At 47.2% G+C, this 18,695-nt stretch overlaps 1 protein-coding gene across 2 annotated transcripts in view; it reads right to left on the bottom strand.

Annotated features, from left to right (window-relative positions):
- Window positions 1–18,695, bottom strand: part of LOC134338806 (voltage-dependent calcium channel gamma-8 subunit-like) — a 47,357-nt gene that overhangs the window by 10,403 nt on the left and 18,259 nt on the right. For both annotated transcript variants that reach the window (XM_063034876.1, XM_063034877.1), the window contains exon 3: window positions 253–336. In XM_063034876.1, the coding sequence (XP_062890946.1) occupies window positions 253–336 (84 nt within the window). The remainder of the gene's footprint in view (window positions 1–252; window positions 337–18,695) is intronic.

The following is an 18,695-nucleotide window of genomic DNA, read 5'->3' as shown; positions in this document are numbered from 1 at the left end:
AGGGAGGGGTTTGAACAGGAGGGTGGGGAGTGTAGGGGTTACAGAGATAGGGAGGGGGTGAGGGAGGGGTTTGAACACGAGGGGAATGTAGGGGTTAGAGAGATAGGGATTGGGTGAGGGAGGGGTTTGAACAGGAGGGGTAGTGTAGGGGTTAGAGAGATAGGGAGGGGGTGAGGGAGGGGTTTGAACAGGAGGGGGGAGTGTAGGGGTTACAGAGATAGGGAGGGGTTGAGGGAGGACGGAGATACTCACTCAAGAGGTATTCCGCACTATCGTGCTCGTAGTCGGTGTCTTCGGGAAAATGGTTAATTTTCTGACAGATTCCCCGCCTCAGCCCTGGGGTCAGACACGGTGGTGGGGTTAGTCTGGACAGCAGCACTTCAGACACAACAAATCTGACCGCCCACTCTTCCTCAGAGAAACAGGCCCTTCAGTCCATCTAGTCTATGCTGAAACATAAACTGCCTGCTCCCATTAATTTACACCAGCACCATAGCCTTCCCATTCATGTACCTATTGAAACTTCTCTTAACGTTGAAATCGAGCTCATCTGCACCCGCTGCTCATTCCACACTCCCATCACCCTCTGAGTGATGAATATTCCCCTCATCATCCCTTTAAATTTCTCACCTTTCACCCTTAACCCATGACCTTGGGTTCTAGTCCCACCCAACCTCAGTGGAAAAAGCCTGCTTGCATTTACCCTATCTATACCCTCATAATTTAATATACTTCTGTCAAATCTCCTCTCAATCTTCTATGTTCCAAGCAATAATCCTAACCTATTCAATCTTTCCTTTGAACTCAGGTTTTCCAGACCTGGCAAAATCCTTGTAAATTTTCTCTGCACTCTTTCAACCTTGTTTACATCTTTCCTCTTGGTAGATGACCAAAACTGCACACAATACTCCAAATTAGGCCTCACCAACATCTTATAGAACTTCAACATAACATCCTATCTCTTGTACTCAATACATCGATTTATGATGGCCAATGTTCGAAAGCTTTCTTTACAACCCTATCTACCTGTGACACCGATTCCAATGAACCATGGACCTGCATTCCCAGTTTCCTTGGTTCCACCACACTCCTCAATGCCCCACCATTCACTGTGTAAAACCTACCCTAGTTGGTTCAACTGAAGTGCAAAATCTTGGACTTGTCTGCATTAAATTCCATCTGCCATTTTTCCAGCTGATTCAGGTCCCCCCGAAAGTCATGATAGGCTTCCTCACCGTCCACTAACCCCCAATCTTTCTGCTGAGAACCTGGAGTCCTGCCGAAGGGTTTTGGCCCAAAATGCTGACTGTACTCTTTTCCACAGATGATGCCTGGCCTCCAGCATTTTGTGTGCGTTGCTTGGATTTCCAACATCTTCAGATTTCCTTGTGTTTGCGAGACCCTCAATATTGATGCTATCTGCAAGTCTGCCGATCCAGTTAACCACATTATCATGTGAACCTCCTTGACCAGCCTCCCATGCAGGAACATGTCAAATGCTTTGCTAAAGTCCACGTAGACAATGTCCACTGCTTTACCTTCATCCACTTTCCCAGAAACTTCCTCAAAAAGCTCCATAAGTTTGCTTTAACGTGACCTACCAGACATTAAGCCATGCTGACTATCCTTAATTAGACCATGTCAATCCAAATAGTTGTATATCCGGTCCCTTAGAATCCCTTCCGATAACTTTCCCACTACTGATGCCAGTCTGTCCAGCCTGTAATTTTCTGGTTTATGTTTACAGCCTTTCTTAAACAGTGGAACAACAATGGCTGTCCTTTAATCCTCTGATACGTCTCCTGTTGCTAAGGATGTTTTAAATATCTCTGTGTGGGCCCCCGGAATTTCTGTACTTGCCTCCTGTAGGGGCACATTGACAGGCCCTGGGGATTTGCCTCAGGGTAGCAAACATCTCTGCAATCTGTAGAGGGTCTTCGAAGTTGATGTCACTTTGCCTCACTTCTTTCCACCTCCCCAGTGAACACAGGGGTTAACGGGCTGAACTCAGCATAGGATCATGCCCTTTGGCCCAACTGCCCCCATAACCTTTCCCATCCGTGTACCTGTCCAAGTGGCTCTTTAATGTTGTTAATGTTCCAGCCTCAACCACTTCCTCTAGTTCCATAAATGGACCATCCTCTCGGGGAAAAAGTTGCCCCTCGCGTCCCTATTAAATCTCTCTCCCCTCTCACCTTAAACCTGTGCCCTCTGGTTCTTGATTGCCCAGCCCTGTGGGAATAGTCTGTGCACATTCACCCTATCTGTGCCCCTCGAGGTTTTATAATCTCTGTAAGGTCACCCCCTCAGTCTCCTACACGCTGAGGAATAAAGTCCCAACCTGTCCAACCTCTCTCCATAACTCAGTCCCTGAGCCCCGGTAACATCCTTGTAAATCTCCTCTGCACCCTTTCCAGCTCAATGGCATCTTTCCGACAGCAGGGTGACCAGAACTGAACACAATACTCCCAAGTGCAGCCTCACCAACGTCTTGTACAACTGTAACATAACGTCCCAACTCCTATACTCAGTGCCCTGACTGATGAAGGCCAGCGTGGCAAACATCTTCTTCACCGCCCTGTCTACCTGTGACTCCACTTTCAGGGAACCATGTCCCCGTACCCCTGGGTCACTCTGTTCTACAACACTCCCCAGGGTCCCTATCTACCTGTGACTCCACTTTCAGGGAACCATGTCCTTATACCCCAGGGTCACACTGTTCTACAACACTCCCCAGGGTCCCTGTCTACCTGTGACTCCACTTTCAGGGAACCATGTCCCTGTACCCCAGGGTCCCTCTGTTCTGTAATGTTTCCCAGGGTCCCTGTCTACCTGTGACTCCACTTTCAGGGAACCATGTCCCTGTACCCCTGGGTCACACTGTTCTACAACACGCCCCAGGGTCACCGCCAGTCCAACTCCGGATTGTCTTCCCGAAATGGAAACCCTCACACAGACGCAAATCAAAATTTATTTGCTGTTCGTTGGCCCACTTGCCCGGCGGATCAAAATCCCCTACAGCGTTTGACAACCGCTTTCAGTGTTTGGGTCTCTCTGTCTGGTGAGAGGCGCTGTGCTACCGCAGCTGAGGTAGCTGTTGAATGGCTGGTCAGCAGGGCTGTGAACTTGCTCCGAAATCCACGCAGGGAGTAATTCTCACTGCTGGCGACTGTCAATTGTAACATGTGGAGCTGGGTCACACGGAGAACAGAAATTGCTGCCAATCGACAATGGCATGCATCAGTTAAAGGGACAGTGGAGCAGAGTCTGTGTGTGTGTGAATGGGGGAACAGTGTTTGAGAGGGTTAAATCTCTCTGAAAGGGAACTGTGTGTATGTGAGTGAGAGAGAGAGAGAGAGTCTGTGTGTATGTTAATGGGGATCAGTGTTTGAGAGGGTTAAATCTCTCCGAAGGGGAACTGTGTGTATGTGAGTGAGAGAGAGAGAGAGAGAGAGAGAGAGAGAGAGAGAGAGAGAGAGAGAGAAAGAGAGTGTATGTGTGTGTTAATGGGGATCAGTGTTTGAGAGGGTTAAATCTCTCTGAAAGGGAACTGTGTGTATGTGAGTGAGAGAGAGAGAGAGAGAGTGTGTGTGTGTGTGAATGGGGATCAGTGTTTGAGAGGGTTAAATCTCTCTGAAAGGGAACTGTGTGCGCGTGAGTGAGAGAGGGAGAGAGTGTGTGTGTGTGTGTGTTAATGGGGATCAGTGATCGAGAGGGTTAAATCTCTCTGAAGGCAACTGTGTGTATGTGTGTGTGTGAGTGAGTCTGTATCAGTGTGTGTCGGTGTGAGTGTGAGTATGCGTGTGAGTCAGTGTGTGCGTGCGTGTCTGTGCGTGCTTATGTGTGTGAGAGTCTGTGTGTGCATATGTCTATGTGTGTGGGTGTCTGAGTGTGTGTGTGTGTTTGTGAGTGTATGTGTGAGAGAGTGCATCTGTGTGTGTGTGTATGTACGTGAGTGTGTGTTCATGTCTCTCTGTGTGTGAGAGTTTTTGTGTATTTGTATGTTTGAGTGTGCAAGTGAGTTTGCGCGCTTGTGTGTGTGAGTGTGAGTGTGTGTGTCTCTGCCTGTGAGTGAGAGAGGATGTGTGTGTGTACGTGTTTCAGTGTGCGAGTGAGTGTGTGTTGTGAGAGTGTGTGTGAGTATGTGTGTGAGTATGTGTGTGAGCCTGTATGTGTCTGTCCATATCTGTGTGTAATGTGAGAGTGTGTGTGTGAGTGTCAGACCGTGCGTGTATGTGTATGAGTGTCCAAGTGAGTTTGTGTGTGTGCATCTGAGTGTTTTTGTGCATGTGTATCTGTGTGCGTGTCTGGGTGTGTAACTCTGTGAGTGTTTGAGTGAATGTGTGAATGTGTTACAGAGTTTTGTGTGTATGCGTGAGTGTGTGTGTGCGTGCGCGAATGAGTTTGCACGTGTGACTGTATGTGTGTGAGTGTGTGTGTATCTGTAAGTGAGTGTGTGTATATGTGTATGAGTGAGTACGTGTGGGTATGCAAATGAGTTCTGCCTGAGAGTGTGTGTGTGAGAGAGTGAGTGAGTGAGTCAGTGTGTGTCAGTGAACGGGTGCCTGTGACAGAGTGTGTGTGTATATATGTGTGTGTGTGTGAGTGCATGTGTAGGAAAGAGAGTGTGTGTGTGACTGTGTATGTGAGAGTGCTTGTGGGTGTGTGAGTGAGTGTGTGCAAGTGAGTTTATTTGTGTGTATGTCTGTGTGTGTATGTGAGTGTGTGTGTGCATGTTTGCCTGAGTGTGTGTGAGAGTGTATGTGTAATGTGTGTATGAGTGTGCATGTGTGTATGCATGTGTGCACGTGTAAATGAGTGTGTGTGCGTGTCTGCCTGTGAGAGTGTGTGTACATGCATTTCAATATGTGTGCAAATGTGTGTCTGTGTGCACGCGCCTGTCTGTGGGTGTGAATATCTGCGTGTCTGTGTGTGTGAGGTGGTGTGAGAGAGAAAATGTGTGCATCAGTGGGTGTGTGTGCACGTCTGTGTGTGTGAATGAGTGTGTGTGTGGTGTTTTATGTGAGAGCGTGTGTGTATGTGTGTGAGAGTGTGCATGAACTGTGTGTTGGTGTGTGAGAGAGAGTGCATTTCTGTGTGTGTGTCAGTGTGTGAGTGTGTGCGCATATGTGAGTGTGTGAGTCTGTGTGTGTTAGTGTGTGCGCATGCATTTCTGTGTCTGTGAGTCTGTGTGTATGTGTCGGTGTGTGTGTATGATTATGTATGAGAGTGTGTGAGGGTGTGTGTGTGTGTCTGTGAGTCTGAGTGAGTGTGCATGAGAGTGGGCATGTGTGTGTCAGTGTCTGTGGGTGTGTCAGTGTGTCTGAGAGAGAGTGTGTTTGAATTGGTGTGTGTGCGTGTATCTGTGTATGTGAATGTCTGCCTGTGAGTGTGTGTATGTGTGTGTGTGCATGTGAGTTTGAGTGAATGCAAGAGCATGTGTGAGTGTGTGTGTGCGTCTGTGGGTGTGAGTATGTGTGTGTTTGAGTGTGCATCTGTGTATGCTGTGTGGGTGTCTGTGTGTGTGTATGTGTCTGTGAGTCTGTGTATGTGAGGATGTGTTTGTCTGTATGTGAATGTGTCTGTGTGTGAGTGGGTGTTTGAGTGAGCAAGTGAATGTGTGTGCGTCTGTATATGTGAGAGCGTGTGTTTGAGTGTGTGAGTGTGTGTGAATGTGTGTGTCTGCATGTGAGAGTATGTGTGTGTCTGTGTGTGAGAATGTGTGAGTGGGTCAGTGTGTGTGTGCATATGATTCTGTGTGTCTGTGTGTGTGTATGATTGTGTACATGTCTGTGTATGAGAATATGTGTGTCTGTGTGTGAGGGAGTGTGTGTGCGTGAGTGTGTGTGAGTGTGTGTTTGTATGTGTGTGTGCATGTGTATTTGTGTGTGAATGACTGTGAGTATGTGTGCATGTCCGTGTCTGTGCATGTGTGAGTGAGTGTGTGGGTTAGTGTGTGTGTTTTGTGTGAATGTGTCTGTGTATGTGTGTGTGAGTGTCTGTATGTGGGTGTGCGTGTCTCTGTGTGTGAGAGTGTGAGTGAGTGTGCATGTTGTGTATGTGAGTGTGTGTGAGTGTGTGTATGCGTGTTTGTGTGAGTATGTGTGTGTGCGAGTGTGTATGTGTGTTTGTGTGAGTGTGCGAGTGTGAGTGAGAGACTATGAGCATGTGTGTGACTTTGTGTGTTCGTATAAGTGTGTATGTGTGTGAGAGTGAGTGTCTGTGTATGTGTGTGAGGGGGTGTGAGAGTGAGTGTGTGTGTGTGTATCTACATGGTTGAAGGTGATGGGTTGAGTGACCATACCCGCTCAGTCGATCAGTAGCTCTCTCGCAAACAACTCACAGCCTCTTAAACGTGTCTCTCATTTCCGCCTCCACCACCCCCCAGGCAGCACATTGCATCCACCCACCCCTCTCTGTGTAACAAAACTGGCCCATCACGTCTCCTTTGAACCAACCTCCTCTCAGCTCACACACAAAATAATCTGCAGATGCTGGGGTCAAAGCAACACTCACAACACGCTGGAGGAACTCAGCAGGTCGGGCAGCATCCGTGGAAACGATCAGTCAATGTTTCCGGCTGGACTGGTCCCCTCTCAGCTTAAATACATGCTCTCTGATATCAGACGTTTCCATTCTTGTGAAACAGATAGCCGCTGCCTTCTCTATCTGTGCATCTAGTAAACTTATAAACTCTGTCAGATCTCCCCTCAGCCGTGGTCACTCCAGAGAAAACAACCCAGGTTTGTCCCACCTCTCGTTATAACCTCTAACCCAGGCAGCACCCTAGTGAACCTTCTGCACCCTCTCCAAAGCCCCCCACACCCGTCCCGTAATGGGGAGACCAGAACTGCACACGATACTCTGAGAGCGGACAGACCAGAGTTTAATACGACTGCAATGTGACTTCCCGACTCTTGTACTCAACGCCCGACCGATGAAGACAAATGAGTCGTGTGCCTTCCTTACCGCCCTGTCTACTTGTGCAGCCGCAGGTTATCCACAAAGATGAAGACATATTCTAAAGAACGTAAGATATAGGAGCAGGAGTAGGCCATCTGGTCCATCAAGCTTTGACTTCCATTAGAACGCAAGGTGTAACAGAAAGATACCAGGATGGACAGAAGGTTAGCTGACTAACAGGAGGCAAAGAGTGGGAATAAAGAGGGCTGCCAGTGACTAATAGTGTTCCACTTGGTTGGGAACATAGAAACATAGAAAACCTACAGCACAATACAGGCCCTTTGGCCCACAAAGCTGTGCTCAACATGTCCTTGCCTGTTTACCTAGGGTTACCCATAGCCCTCTATTTTATAACCATATAACAATTACAGCACAGAAACAGCCCATCTCAGCCCTTCTAGTCCGTGCCGAACTCTTACTCTCACCTAGTCCCACCGACCTGCACTCAGCCCATAACCCTCCATTCCTTTCCTGTCCATATATCTATCCAATTTAACTTTAAATGACAATATCGAACCTGCCTCAACCACTTCTGCTGGAAACTCGTTCCACACAGCTACCACTCTCTGAGTAAAGAAGTTCCCCCTCATGTTACCCCTAAACTTTTGCCCTTTAACTCTCAACTCATGTCCTCTTGTTTGAATCTCCCCCATTCTCAATGGAAAAAGCCTATCCACGTCAACTCTATCTATCCCCCTCATAATTTTAAATACCTCTATCAAGTCCCCCCTCAACCTTCTACGCTCCAAAGAATAAAGACCTAACTTGTTCAACCTTTCTCTGTAACTTAGGTAATGAAACCCAGGTAACATTCTAGTCAATCTTCTCTGTACTCTCTCTATTTTGTTGACATCTTTCCTATAATTCGGTGACCAAAACTGTACACAATACCCCAAATTTGGCCTCACCAATGCCTTGTACAATTTCAACGTTACATCCCAAAGCTTTTTCTGAGCTCCATGTACCCATCCAGGAGTCTCTTAAAAGACCCTATTGTTTCCGCCTCCTCCACCGTCACCAGCAGCCCATTCCACGCACTCACCACTCTCTGTGTAAAAAACTTACCCCTGACATCTCCTCTGTACCTGCTACCAAGCACCTTAAAACTGTGCCCTCTCACGTTAGCTATTTCAGCACTGGGAAAAAGCCTCTGACTATCCACACGATCAATGCCTCTCGTCATCTTATATACCTCTATCAGGTCACCTCTCATCCTCCGTCGCTCCAAGGAGAAAAGGCCAAGTTCACTCAACCTATTCTCGTAAGGAATGCTCCCTGATCCAGGCAACATCCTTGTAAACCTCCTCTGCACCCTTTCTATAGTTTCCACATCCTTCCTGTAGTGAGGCGACCAGAACTGAGCACAGTACTCCAAGTGGGGTCTGACCAGGGTCCTATATAGCTGCAACATTACCTCTCGGCTCCTAAATTCAATTCCACGATTGATGAAGGCCAATACACAGTATGCCTTCTTAACCACAGAGTCAACCTGCGCAGCTGCTTTGAGTGTCCTACGGACTAGGACCCCAAGATCCCTCTGATCCTCCACACTGCCAAGAGTCTTACCATTAATACTATATTCTGCCATCATATTTGACCTACCAAAATGAACCACCTCACACTTATCTGCGTTGAACTCCATCTGCCTCTTCTCAGCCCAGTTTTGTATCCTATCAATGTCCCGCTGTAACTTCAGACAGCTCCCCACACTTATCCACAACACCCCCAACCTTTGTGTCATCAGCAAATTTGCTAACACATCCCTCCACTTTTTCATCCAGGTCATTTATAAAAATCACAAAGAGAAGGGGTCCCAGAACAGATCCCTGAGGCACACCACTGGTGACCGACCTCCATGCAGAATATGACCCGTCTACAACCACTCTTTGCCTCCTGTGGGCAAGCCAGTTCTGGATCCAAAAAGCAATTTCCCCTTGGATCCTGTGCCTCCTTACTTTCTCAATAAGCCTTGCATGGGGTACCTTATCGATGCCTTGCTGAAATCCATATACACTACATCTACTGCTCTACCTTCATCGGTGTGTTTAGTCACATCATCAAAAAATTCAATCAGGCTCGTAAGGCACGACCTGCCTTTTAGAAAGAGACGCTGACTATTCCTAATCATATTATGCCTCTCTAGATCTTTCACTCATTCCAACAATAAGAGAAAGACAACTCAGATTCCTAGGACACATCATGCGGAAAGATGAACTAGAAAAACTCATACTCTCTGGATTGAGGGGAGCAAACCTAGAGGAAGATCTTGGCTTATGTACATCAAAAGCACAGCCAGGTGGTTACACATCAAGGAAATGGAAGTCATCCAAAAAATGAAGGATAGATCTATATGGAAAACCAGGGTCACCAACATCCACATCGGATATGGTACCTAGACAGACAGACAGATGTTCATAAATCCTGCCTCTCAGAATCTCCTTCATTAACTTTCAACCACTGAAGTAAGACTCACTAGTCTATAATTTTCTGGGCTATCTCTACTCCCTTTTTTGAATAAGGGAACAACATTTGCAACCCTCCAGTCCTCCGGAACCTCTCCCATCCCCATTGATGATGCAAAGATCATCGCCAGAGGCTCAGTAATCTCCTCCCTCACCTCCCACAGTAGCCTGGGGTACATCTCATCTGGTCCCGGTGACTTATCTAACTTGATGCTTTCCAAAAACTCCTGCTTGTCCTCTTTCTTAATATCTACATGCTCAAGCTTTTCAGTCTGCTGCAAGTCAGCACTACAGTCACCAAGATCCTTTTCCATAGTGAATACTGAAGCAAAGTATTCATTAAGTACCTCTGCTATCTCCTCCGGTTCTATACACACTTTTCCACTGTCACACTTGATTGGTTCTATTCTCTCACGTCTTATCCTCTTGCTCTTCACATACTTGTAGAATGCCTTGGGGTTTTCTTTAATCCAGCTCACCAAGGTCTTCTTATGGCCCCTTCTGGCTCTCCTAATTTCATTCTTGAACTCCTTCCTGCTAGCCTTATAATCTTCTAGCTCTCTGTCATTACCTAGTTTTTTGAACCTTTCATAAGCTCTTCTTTTCTTCTTGACTAGATTTTCAACAGCCTTTGTACACCACGGTTCCTGTACCCTACCATCCTTTCCCTGTCTCATTGGAACGTACCTATGCAGTACACCACGCAAATATCTCCTGAACATTTGCCACATTTCTTCCATATGCTTCCCTAAGAACATCTGTTTCCAATTTATGTTTCCAAATTCCTGCCTGATAGCCTCATAGTTATCCTTACTCCAATTAAATGCTTTCCTAACTTGTCTGTTCCTATCCCTCTCCAATGCTATGGTAAAGGAGATAGAATTGTGATCACTATCTCCAAAATGCTCTCCCACTGAGAGACCTGACACCTGACCAGGTTCATTTCCCAGTACCAGATCAAGTACAGCCTCTCCTCTTGTAAGCTTATCTGCATATTGTGTCAGGAAACCTTCCTGAACACACCTAACAAACTCCACCCCATCTAAACCCCTTGCTCTGGGGACATGCCAATCGATATTTGGGAAATTAAAATCTCCCACCATGGCAACCCTGTTATTGTTACACCTTTCCAGAATCTGTCTCCCTGTCTGCTCCTTGATGTCCCTGTTACTATTGGGTGGTCTATAAAAAACACCCAGTAGAGTTATTGACCCCTTTTTGTTTCTAACTTGCACCCACAGAAACTCAGTAGACAATCCCTCCGTGACTTCCTCCTTTTCTACAGCCATGACACTATCTCTGATCAGCAGTGCCACACCCCCACCTCTTTTGCCTCCCTCCCTGTCCTTTCTGAAACATCTAAAGCCTGGCACTCTAACTAACCATTCCTGCCCCTTGCACCATCATGGCCACAACATCATAGCTCCAAGTACTGATCCATGATCTAAGCTCATCTGCTTTGTTCACAATACTCCTTGCGTTAAAATCGACACATTTCAAACCATCCGTCTGAGCACATCCCTTCTCTATCACCTGCCTATTCTCCCTCTCGCACAGTCTACAAGCTTTCTCTATTTCTGAGCCAACTGCCCCTTCCTCCATCTCTTCAGTTTGGTTCCCAGCCCCCCAGCAATTCTAGTTTAAACTCTCCCCATTAGTCTTTAGCAAACCTCCCCGCCAGGATATTGGCCTGCCTGGGATTCAAGTGCAACCCGTCCTTTTTGTACAGGTCACTCCTGCCCCAAAGGAGGTCCCAGTGATCCAGAAATCTGAATCCCTGTCCCCTGCTCCAATCCCTCAGCCACACATTTATCCTCCACCTCACTCGATTCCTATACTCACTGTCACGTGGCACAGGCAGTAATCCCGAGATTACTACCTTTGTGGTCCTGCTTCTCAACTTCCTTCCTAACTCCCTGCTTTCAGGACCTCCTCCCTTTTCCTACCTATGTCATTGGTACCAATATGTACCACGACCTCTGGCTGTTCTCCTTCCTACTTCAGGATTTTGTGGACGTGATCAGAAACATCCCGGACCCTGGCACCCGGGAGGTAAACTACCATCCGTGTTTCTTTCCTGCGTCCACAGATATCACCTGTCTGACCCCCTAACTATAGAGTCCCCTATCACTGCTGCCATCCTCTTCCTTCCCCTACCCTTCTGAGCCACAGGGCCGGACTCTGTGCCAGAGGCACGGCCACTGTTGCTTCCCCTAAGTAGGCCGTTCCCCCCAACAGTACTCAAAGAGGAGTACTTATTGTCAAGGGGGACAGCCACTGGGGACCTCTCCAGCCTCTGACTCCTGTCCTTCCCTCTCCTGACAGATACCCACTTATCTGTCTCCCGAACCCCGGTGTGACTACCTCCTCTCTATCACCTCCTCACTCTCCCTGACCAGATGAAGGTCATCGAGCTTCATCTCCAGTTCACTAACCCGGTCCCTAAGGTGCTGCAGCTCGACGCACCTGACACCCAGCACAGAACACCGGCCTCACACACATACCTCCTGTCTGTATTCTACTCAGGCAACCCACCTCGCCTTAACCCGTTATCGTCGAAGCCTCGTTGAGCCAAAGCCTTCTCCCTCTACTCTGTCGTCCGCTCTATAAGGAGTCTTCTTTTAACCTTTTCTCGCTGTTCTCACTGACTGACGTATTGGGTCATATTTCAATGATTTCAATAATGCAATTGATGGCTTTGTAGCCACGTTTGCACAGTGCTCCCAGTGTGACCCAGGGGATACGGAGATGGGAACCATGCACGGCCTCCAGTTGTGGGTCTGACCCAGGGATACGCAGACAGGAACTGTGCACGGTGCTCCTGGTGTGGGTCTGACCCAGGGGTACAGAGATGGGAACGGGAACTGTGTGCACTCAACCTATTCTCTTAAGGCATGCTCCCCAATCCAGGCAACATCCTTGTAAATCTCCTCTGCACCCTTTCTATGGTTTCTACATCCCTCCTGTAGTGAGGCGACCAGAATTGAGCACAGTACTCCAAGTGGGGTCCGACCAGGGTCCTATATCGCTGCAACATTACCTCTTGGCTCCTAAACTCAATGCCATGATTGATGAAGGCCAATACACCGTATGCTTTCATAATCACAGAGTCAACCTGCGTAGCAGCTTTGAGTGTCCTATGGACTCGGACCCCAAGATCCCTCTGATCCTCCACACTGCCAGGAGTCTCATCATTAATACTATATTCTGCCATCATATTTGACCTACCAAAATGATCCTCATCCAGATCATTTATAAAAATCACAAAGAGTAGGGGTCCCAGAACAGATCCCTGAGACACACCACTGGTGACCGACCTCCATGCAGAATATGACCCGTCTACAACCACTCTTTGCCTTCTGTGGGCAAGCCAGTTCTGGATCCACAAAGCAAGGTCCCCTTGGATCCCATGCCTCCTTACTTTCTCAATAAGCCTTGCATGGGGTACCTCATCAAATGCCTTGCTGAAATCCATATACACTACATCTACTGCTCTACCTTCATCAATGTGTTTAGTCGCATCCTGAAAAAATTCAATCAGGCTCGTAAGGCACAACCTGCCCTTGACAAAGCCATGCTGACTATTATATTATGCCTCATATTAATTATGCAATCATATTATGCCTCTCCAAACGTTCATAAATCCTGCCTCTCAGGGTCTTCTCCATCAACTTACCAACCACTGAAGTAAGACTCAAATGTTCTAACTGGACGTCCTTCCATTCTGAGACTGTGTTCTCTGGTCTTAGACTCTCCCACCATAGGAAACATCCTCTCCACATCCACTCTGTCGAGGCCTTTCAACATTCAATGAGGTCACCCTTCATTCTTCTGAATTCCAGTCAGAGACATGAAACGTTCTTCATTTGACAAGCCATCCAATCCCGGGATCATTTTTGTGCACCTCCTTCAAAGCCTCCACAGTGTCACACATCCCTTCTTGGATAAAGGGCCCATAACTGCTCACAATACTCCAAGTGAGGCTTTATAAAGTCTCATCTTTGTTTGTCTGGCTCTCTTCGAATGAAGGCTAACGTTGCATATGTCTTCCTCACCACTGACTCATCCTGCAAGTCACGTCACAACCACCGATTTGGCAGCACAGCAGATACGGCAATTGTGCTCATGAATTTGCATGTGCCAGCTAATTATTATTTCATTGTGATGGTATTTAACTCCTTGCTTTTTGCCATCGTGCTTGTCGAGACTTGGACAGAGCACAGCAACGTTTCGTTGCCTGCTTGCAGTCGGCCTTGCCTGAGAAATTGGACTGTCGAGTGAAATCACTCTGAAGACTAGTTCCTAGTTTTTTTCAGCCGCAGTGTAGGCTTCATTTTCCATTTGAGAGTTTTAGTTAAGGGCTCTGTTTGGCCAGCGTTTATTGTTTTCTTTCCCCTTTAACACTGTTCGCATTAAAGTCTGTGAACTATTGACCCAGTTCAGTAATTCTCTTTGCCAAGCTTGGGCCATATCTGAATGTACTGACAAGTCAGCCTTCAGGGATTCAACACCAAGAGTCTAAAGTTCCCTTGACTCTCAATCACCTCTGATTTATGAATTTTCACTCCATTCAGAAAATAGCCTACACTTTTAATCCTACTGCCACTTCCCTAAAAGTTCAAGTAGAAACTTAATTGTCATCCAACCATACACAAATATAGCCAACTGAACCAGAGACACTGGGAGAGACATGTGGCTGAGACAGCCCCACAACAGTCAGCTCTCTGGCAGAGGGGTTTAACCCTATCACACACCAGGACAGTCTGGTCCCTGTCGGAGAGTTCTAACCCTTCCACACACCGTTCCCCCACCCACCCACACACACCAACATACGCATACACCCGACTGCCTGTTCCCTGAGAGAGAGGTTTAACCCCAACACACACCGTTCCCCCCACTCACACACACCCAGGACAGTCCGGTCACTGTCGGAGAGCTTTAATCCTTTCACACACCGTTCTCGATTAACATATAAATATACACACACACACACACACACACACACACACACACACACACACACACAGAGGACTGTCTGTTCCCTGTTGGATAGGTTTAACCCCATCATACACCATTCCCCCCCCATCACACACACCAACATACGCACACCCAGGATTGTCCGTTCTCTGTCAGAGAGCTTTAACCCTTTCACACACTGTTCCCTATGAACACACACACACACACACACACACACACACACACACTCACAGAGTCTGTTCCTTGTCAGAGAGATTTAACCCTCTCACACACCGTTCACCATTAACACATGTGCACACCAAAACACACACACACACACACACACAGACACACACACAGGATAGTCTGTTCCCTGTTGGAAATGTTTAACCCTTTCACACACTGTTCCCCATTAACTAACACACACACACACACACACAGAGCGGAGAGTCTGTTCATTGTTGGAGATGTTTAACCCTTTCACACACTCAGTAATACACACACACACACACACACACACACACACACACCGGACAGACTGTTCATTGTCAAAGACTTTTAACACTTTCACACACGGGTTGCCATGAATACTGACGGACAGACACACAGTCTGTTTCTTGTCAGAGAGATTTAACCCTCCCACACATTGTTCACCGTTAACACGTGTACAATCCAAAACTCTCACACACACACACACACACACACACACGCACACACTCTCTTTCATTGGAAATCTATTACTTAGAAACATTGAAAACCCACAGCACAATACAGGTCCTTCAGCCCACAAAGTTGTGCAGAACATGTCCTTACCTTAGAAATTACTAGACTTCCCCATAGCCCTCATTTTTCTAAGCTCCATGTACCTATCTAAAAGTCTGTTAAAAGACCCTATCGTATCCGCCTCCACCACCGTTGCCGGCAGCCCATTCCACGCACTCACCACTCTCTGAGTTAAAAGCTTATCCCTGACATCTCCTCTGTACCTACTCCCCAGCACCTTAAACCTGTGTCCTCTTGTGGCAACCATTTCAGCCCTGGGAAAAAGCCTCTGACTATCCACACGATCAATGCCTCTCATCATCTTACACACCTCTATCAGGTCACCTCTCATCCTCCGTCGCTCCAAGGAGAAAAGGCCGAGTTCACTCAACCTATTCTCATAAGGCATGCTCCCCAATCCAGGCAACATCCTTGTAAATCTCCTCTGCACCCTTTCTATAGTTTCCACATCCTTCTTGTAGTGAGGCGACCAGAACTGAGCACAGTACTCCAAGTGGGGTCTGACCAGGGTCCTATATAGCTGCAACATTACCTCTCGGCTCCTAAATTCAATTCCACGATTGATGAAAGCCAATATACCATATGCCTTCTTAACTACAGAGTCAACCTGTGCAGCAGCTTTGAGTGTCCTATGGACTCTGACCCCAAGATCCCTCTGATCCTCCACACTGCCAGGAGTCTCACCATTAATACTATATTCTGTCATATCTGATCTACCAAAATGAACCACTTCACACTTATCTGGGTTGAACTCCATCTGCAACTTCTCAGCCCAGTTTTGCATCCTATCGATGTCCCACTGTAACCTCTGACAGCCCTCCACACTATCCACAACACCCCCAACCTTTGTGTCATCAGCAAACTTACTAACCCATCCTTCCTCCTCTTCAGCCAGGACATTTATAAAAATCACAAAGAGTAGGGGTCCCAGAAGAGGTCTCTGAGCACACCACTGGTCACCGACCTCCATGCAGAATATGACCCGTCTACAACCACTCTTTGCCTTCTGTGGGCAAGCCAGTTCTGGATCCACAAAGCAATGTCCCCTTGGATCCCATGCCTCCTTACTTTCTCAATAAACCTTGCATGTGGTACCTTCTCAAATGCCTTGCTGAAATCCATATACACTACATCTACTGCTCTACCTTCATCAATGTGTTTAGTCACATCCTCAAAAAATTCAATCAGGCTCGTAAGGCACGACCTGCCTTTGACAAAGCCATGCTGACTATTCCTAATCATATTATACCTTTCCAAATGTTCATAAATCCTGCCTCTCAGGATCTTCTCCATCAACTTGCCAACCACTGAAGTAAGACTCACTGGTCTATAATTTCCTGGGCTATCTCTACTCCCTTTCTTGAATAAAGGAACAACATCCACAACCCTCCAATCCTCCGGAACCTCTCCCATCCCCATTGATGACACAAAGATCATCGCCAGAGGCTCAGCAATCTCCTCCCTCACCTCCCACAGTAGCCTGGGGTGTATCTCATCCGGTCCCGGCAACTTATCCAACTTGATGCTTTCCAAAAGCTACAGCACATCCTCTTCCTTAATATCTACATGCTCAAGCTTTTCAGTCTGCTGAAAGTCAGCACTACAGTCACCAAGATCCTTTTCCATAGTGAATACTGAGTATTCATTAAGTACCTCTTCTATTTCCTCCGGTTCCATACACACTTTCCCACTGTCACACTTGATAGGTCCTATTCTCTCATGTCTTATCCTCTTGCTCTTCACATACTTGTAGAATTCCTTGGGGTTTTCCTTAATCCTGTCCACCAAGACCTTCTCGTGGCCCCTTCTGGCTCTCCTAATTTCCTTCTTAAGCTCCTTCCTGTTAGCTTTATAATCTTCTAGATCTCTAACATTACCTAGCTTTCTGAACCTTTTGTAAGCTTTTCTTTTCTTCTTGGCTAGATTTATTACAGCCTTTGTACACCACAGTTGCTGTACCCTACCATAACTTCCCTGTCTCATTGGAACGTACCTGAGCAGAACTCCACACAAATATCCCCTGAACATCTGCCACATTTCTTCCGCACGCTTCCCTAAGAACATCTGTTTCCAATTTATGTTTCCAAGTTCCTGCCTGATAGCCTCATATTTATCCAATTAAATGCTTTCCTAACTTGTCTGTTCCTATCCCTATCCAATGCTATGGTAAAGGAGATAGAATTGTGATGACTATCTCCAAAATTGCTCTCCCACTGAGAGATCTGACACCTGACCAGGTTCATTTCCCAATACCATATCAAGTACAGCCTCTCCTCTTGTAGGCTTATCTGCATATTGTGACAGGAAACCTTCCTGAACACACCTAACAAACTCCACCCCATCTAAACCCCTTGCTCTAGGGACATGCAAGTCGATATTTGGGAAATTAAAATCTCCCACCATGACAACCCTGTTATTATTCCACCCTTCCAGAATCTGTCTCCCTATCTGCTCCTCGAAGTCCCTGTTACTATTGGGTGGTCTATGAAAAAAACACCTGGTAGAGTTATTGACCCCTTCCTGTTCCTAACTTCCACCCGCAGAGACTCAGAAGACAATCCCTCCGTGAGTTCCTACTTTTCTGCAGCCGTGCCACTATCTCTGATCAGCAGTGCCCCACCCCCACCTCTTTTGGCCCCCCTCTTCCTGACCTTTCTGAAACATCTAAATCCTGGCAATCTAAGTAACCATTCCTGCCCCTGAGCCATCCAAGTCTCAGTAATGGCCACAACATCATAGCTCCAAATACTGGTCCACTCTCTAAGCTCATCCGCTTTGTTCACAGTACTCCTTGCGTTAAAATAGACACATTTCAAACCATTGGTCTGAGCACGTCCCTTCTGTATCAGCTGCCTATCCTCCCTCCTGCACTGTCTCCAAGCTTTCACTATTTGTGAGCCAACCTCCCTTTTTCCCTTCTCTTCACTTTGGTTCCCACCCCTCAGCAATTCTAGTTTAAACTCTCCCCAAGAGCCTTAGCAAACCTCCCCACCAGGATATTGGTCCCCTGGGATTCAAGTGCAACCCGTCCTTTTTGTACAGGTCACTCCTGCCCCAAAAGAGGTCCCAATGATCCAGAAATCTGAATCCCTGTCCCCTGCTCCAATCCCTCAGCCACACATTAATCCTCCACCTCATTCTATTCCTATACTCACTGTCATGTGGCACAGGCAGTAATCCCGAGATTACTAACTTTGAGGTCCTGCTTCTCAACTTCCTTCCTAACTCCCTGTAGTCTGTTTTCAGGACCTCTTCCCTTTTCCCACCTATGTCATTGGTACCAATATGTACCACGACCTCTGGCTGTTCTCCTTCCCACTTCAGGATTTCGTGGACGCGATCAGAAACATCCCGGACCCTGGCACCTGGGAGGCAAACTACCATCTGTGTTTCTTTCCTGCATCCACAGAGTCGCCTGTCTGACCCCCTAACTATAGAGTCCCCTATTACTGCTGCCCTCCTCTTCCTTTCCCTACCCTCCTGAGCCACGGGGCCAGACTCTGTGCCAGAGGCACGGCCACTGTTGCTTTC

This window comes from Mobula hypostoma, chromosome 28, assembly GCF_963921235.1.
Source record: "Mobula hypostoma chromosome 28, sMobHyp1.1, whole genome shotgun sequence".
Lineage (NCBI taxonomy): Eukaryota > Metazoa > Chordata > Chondrichthyes > Myliobatiformes > Myliobatidae > Mobula > Mobula hypostoma.
This window is presented reverse-complemented; position numbering and strand designations above follow the sequence as displayed.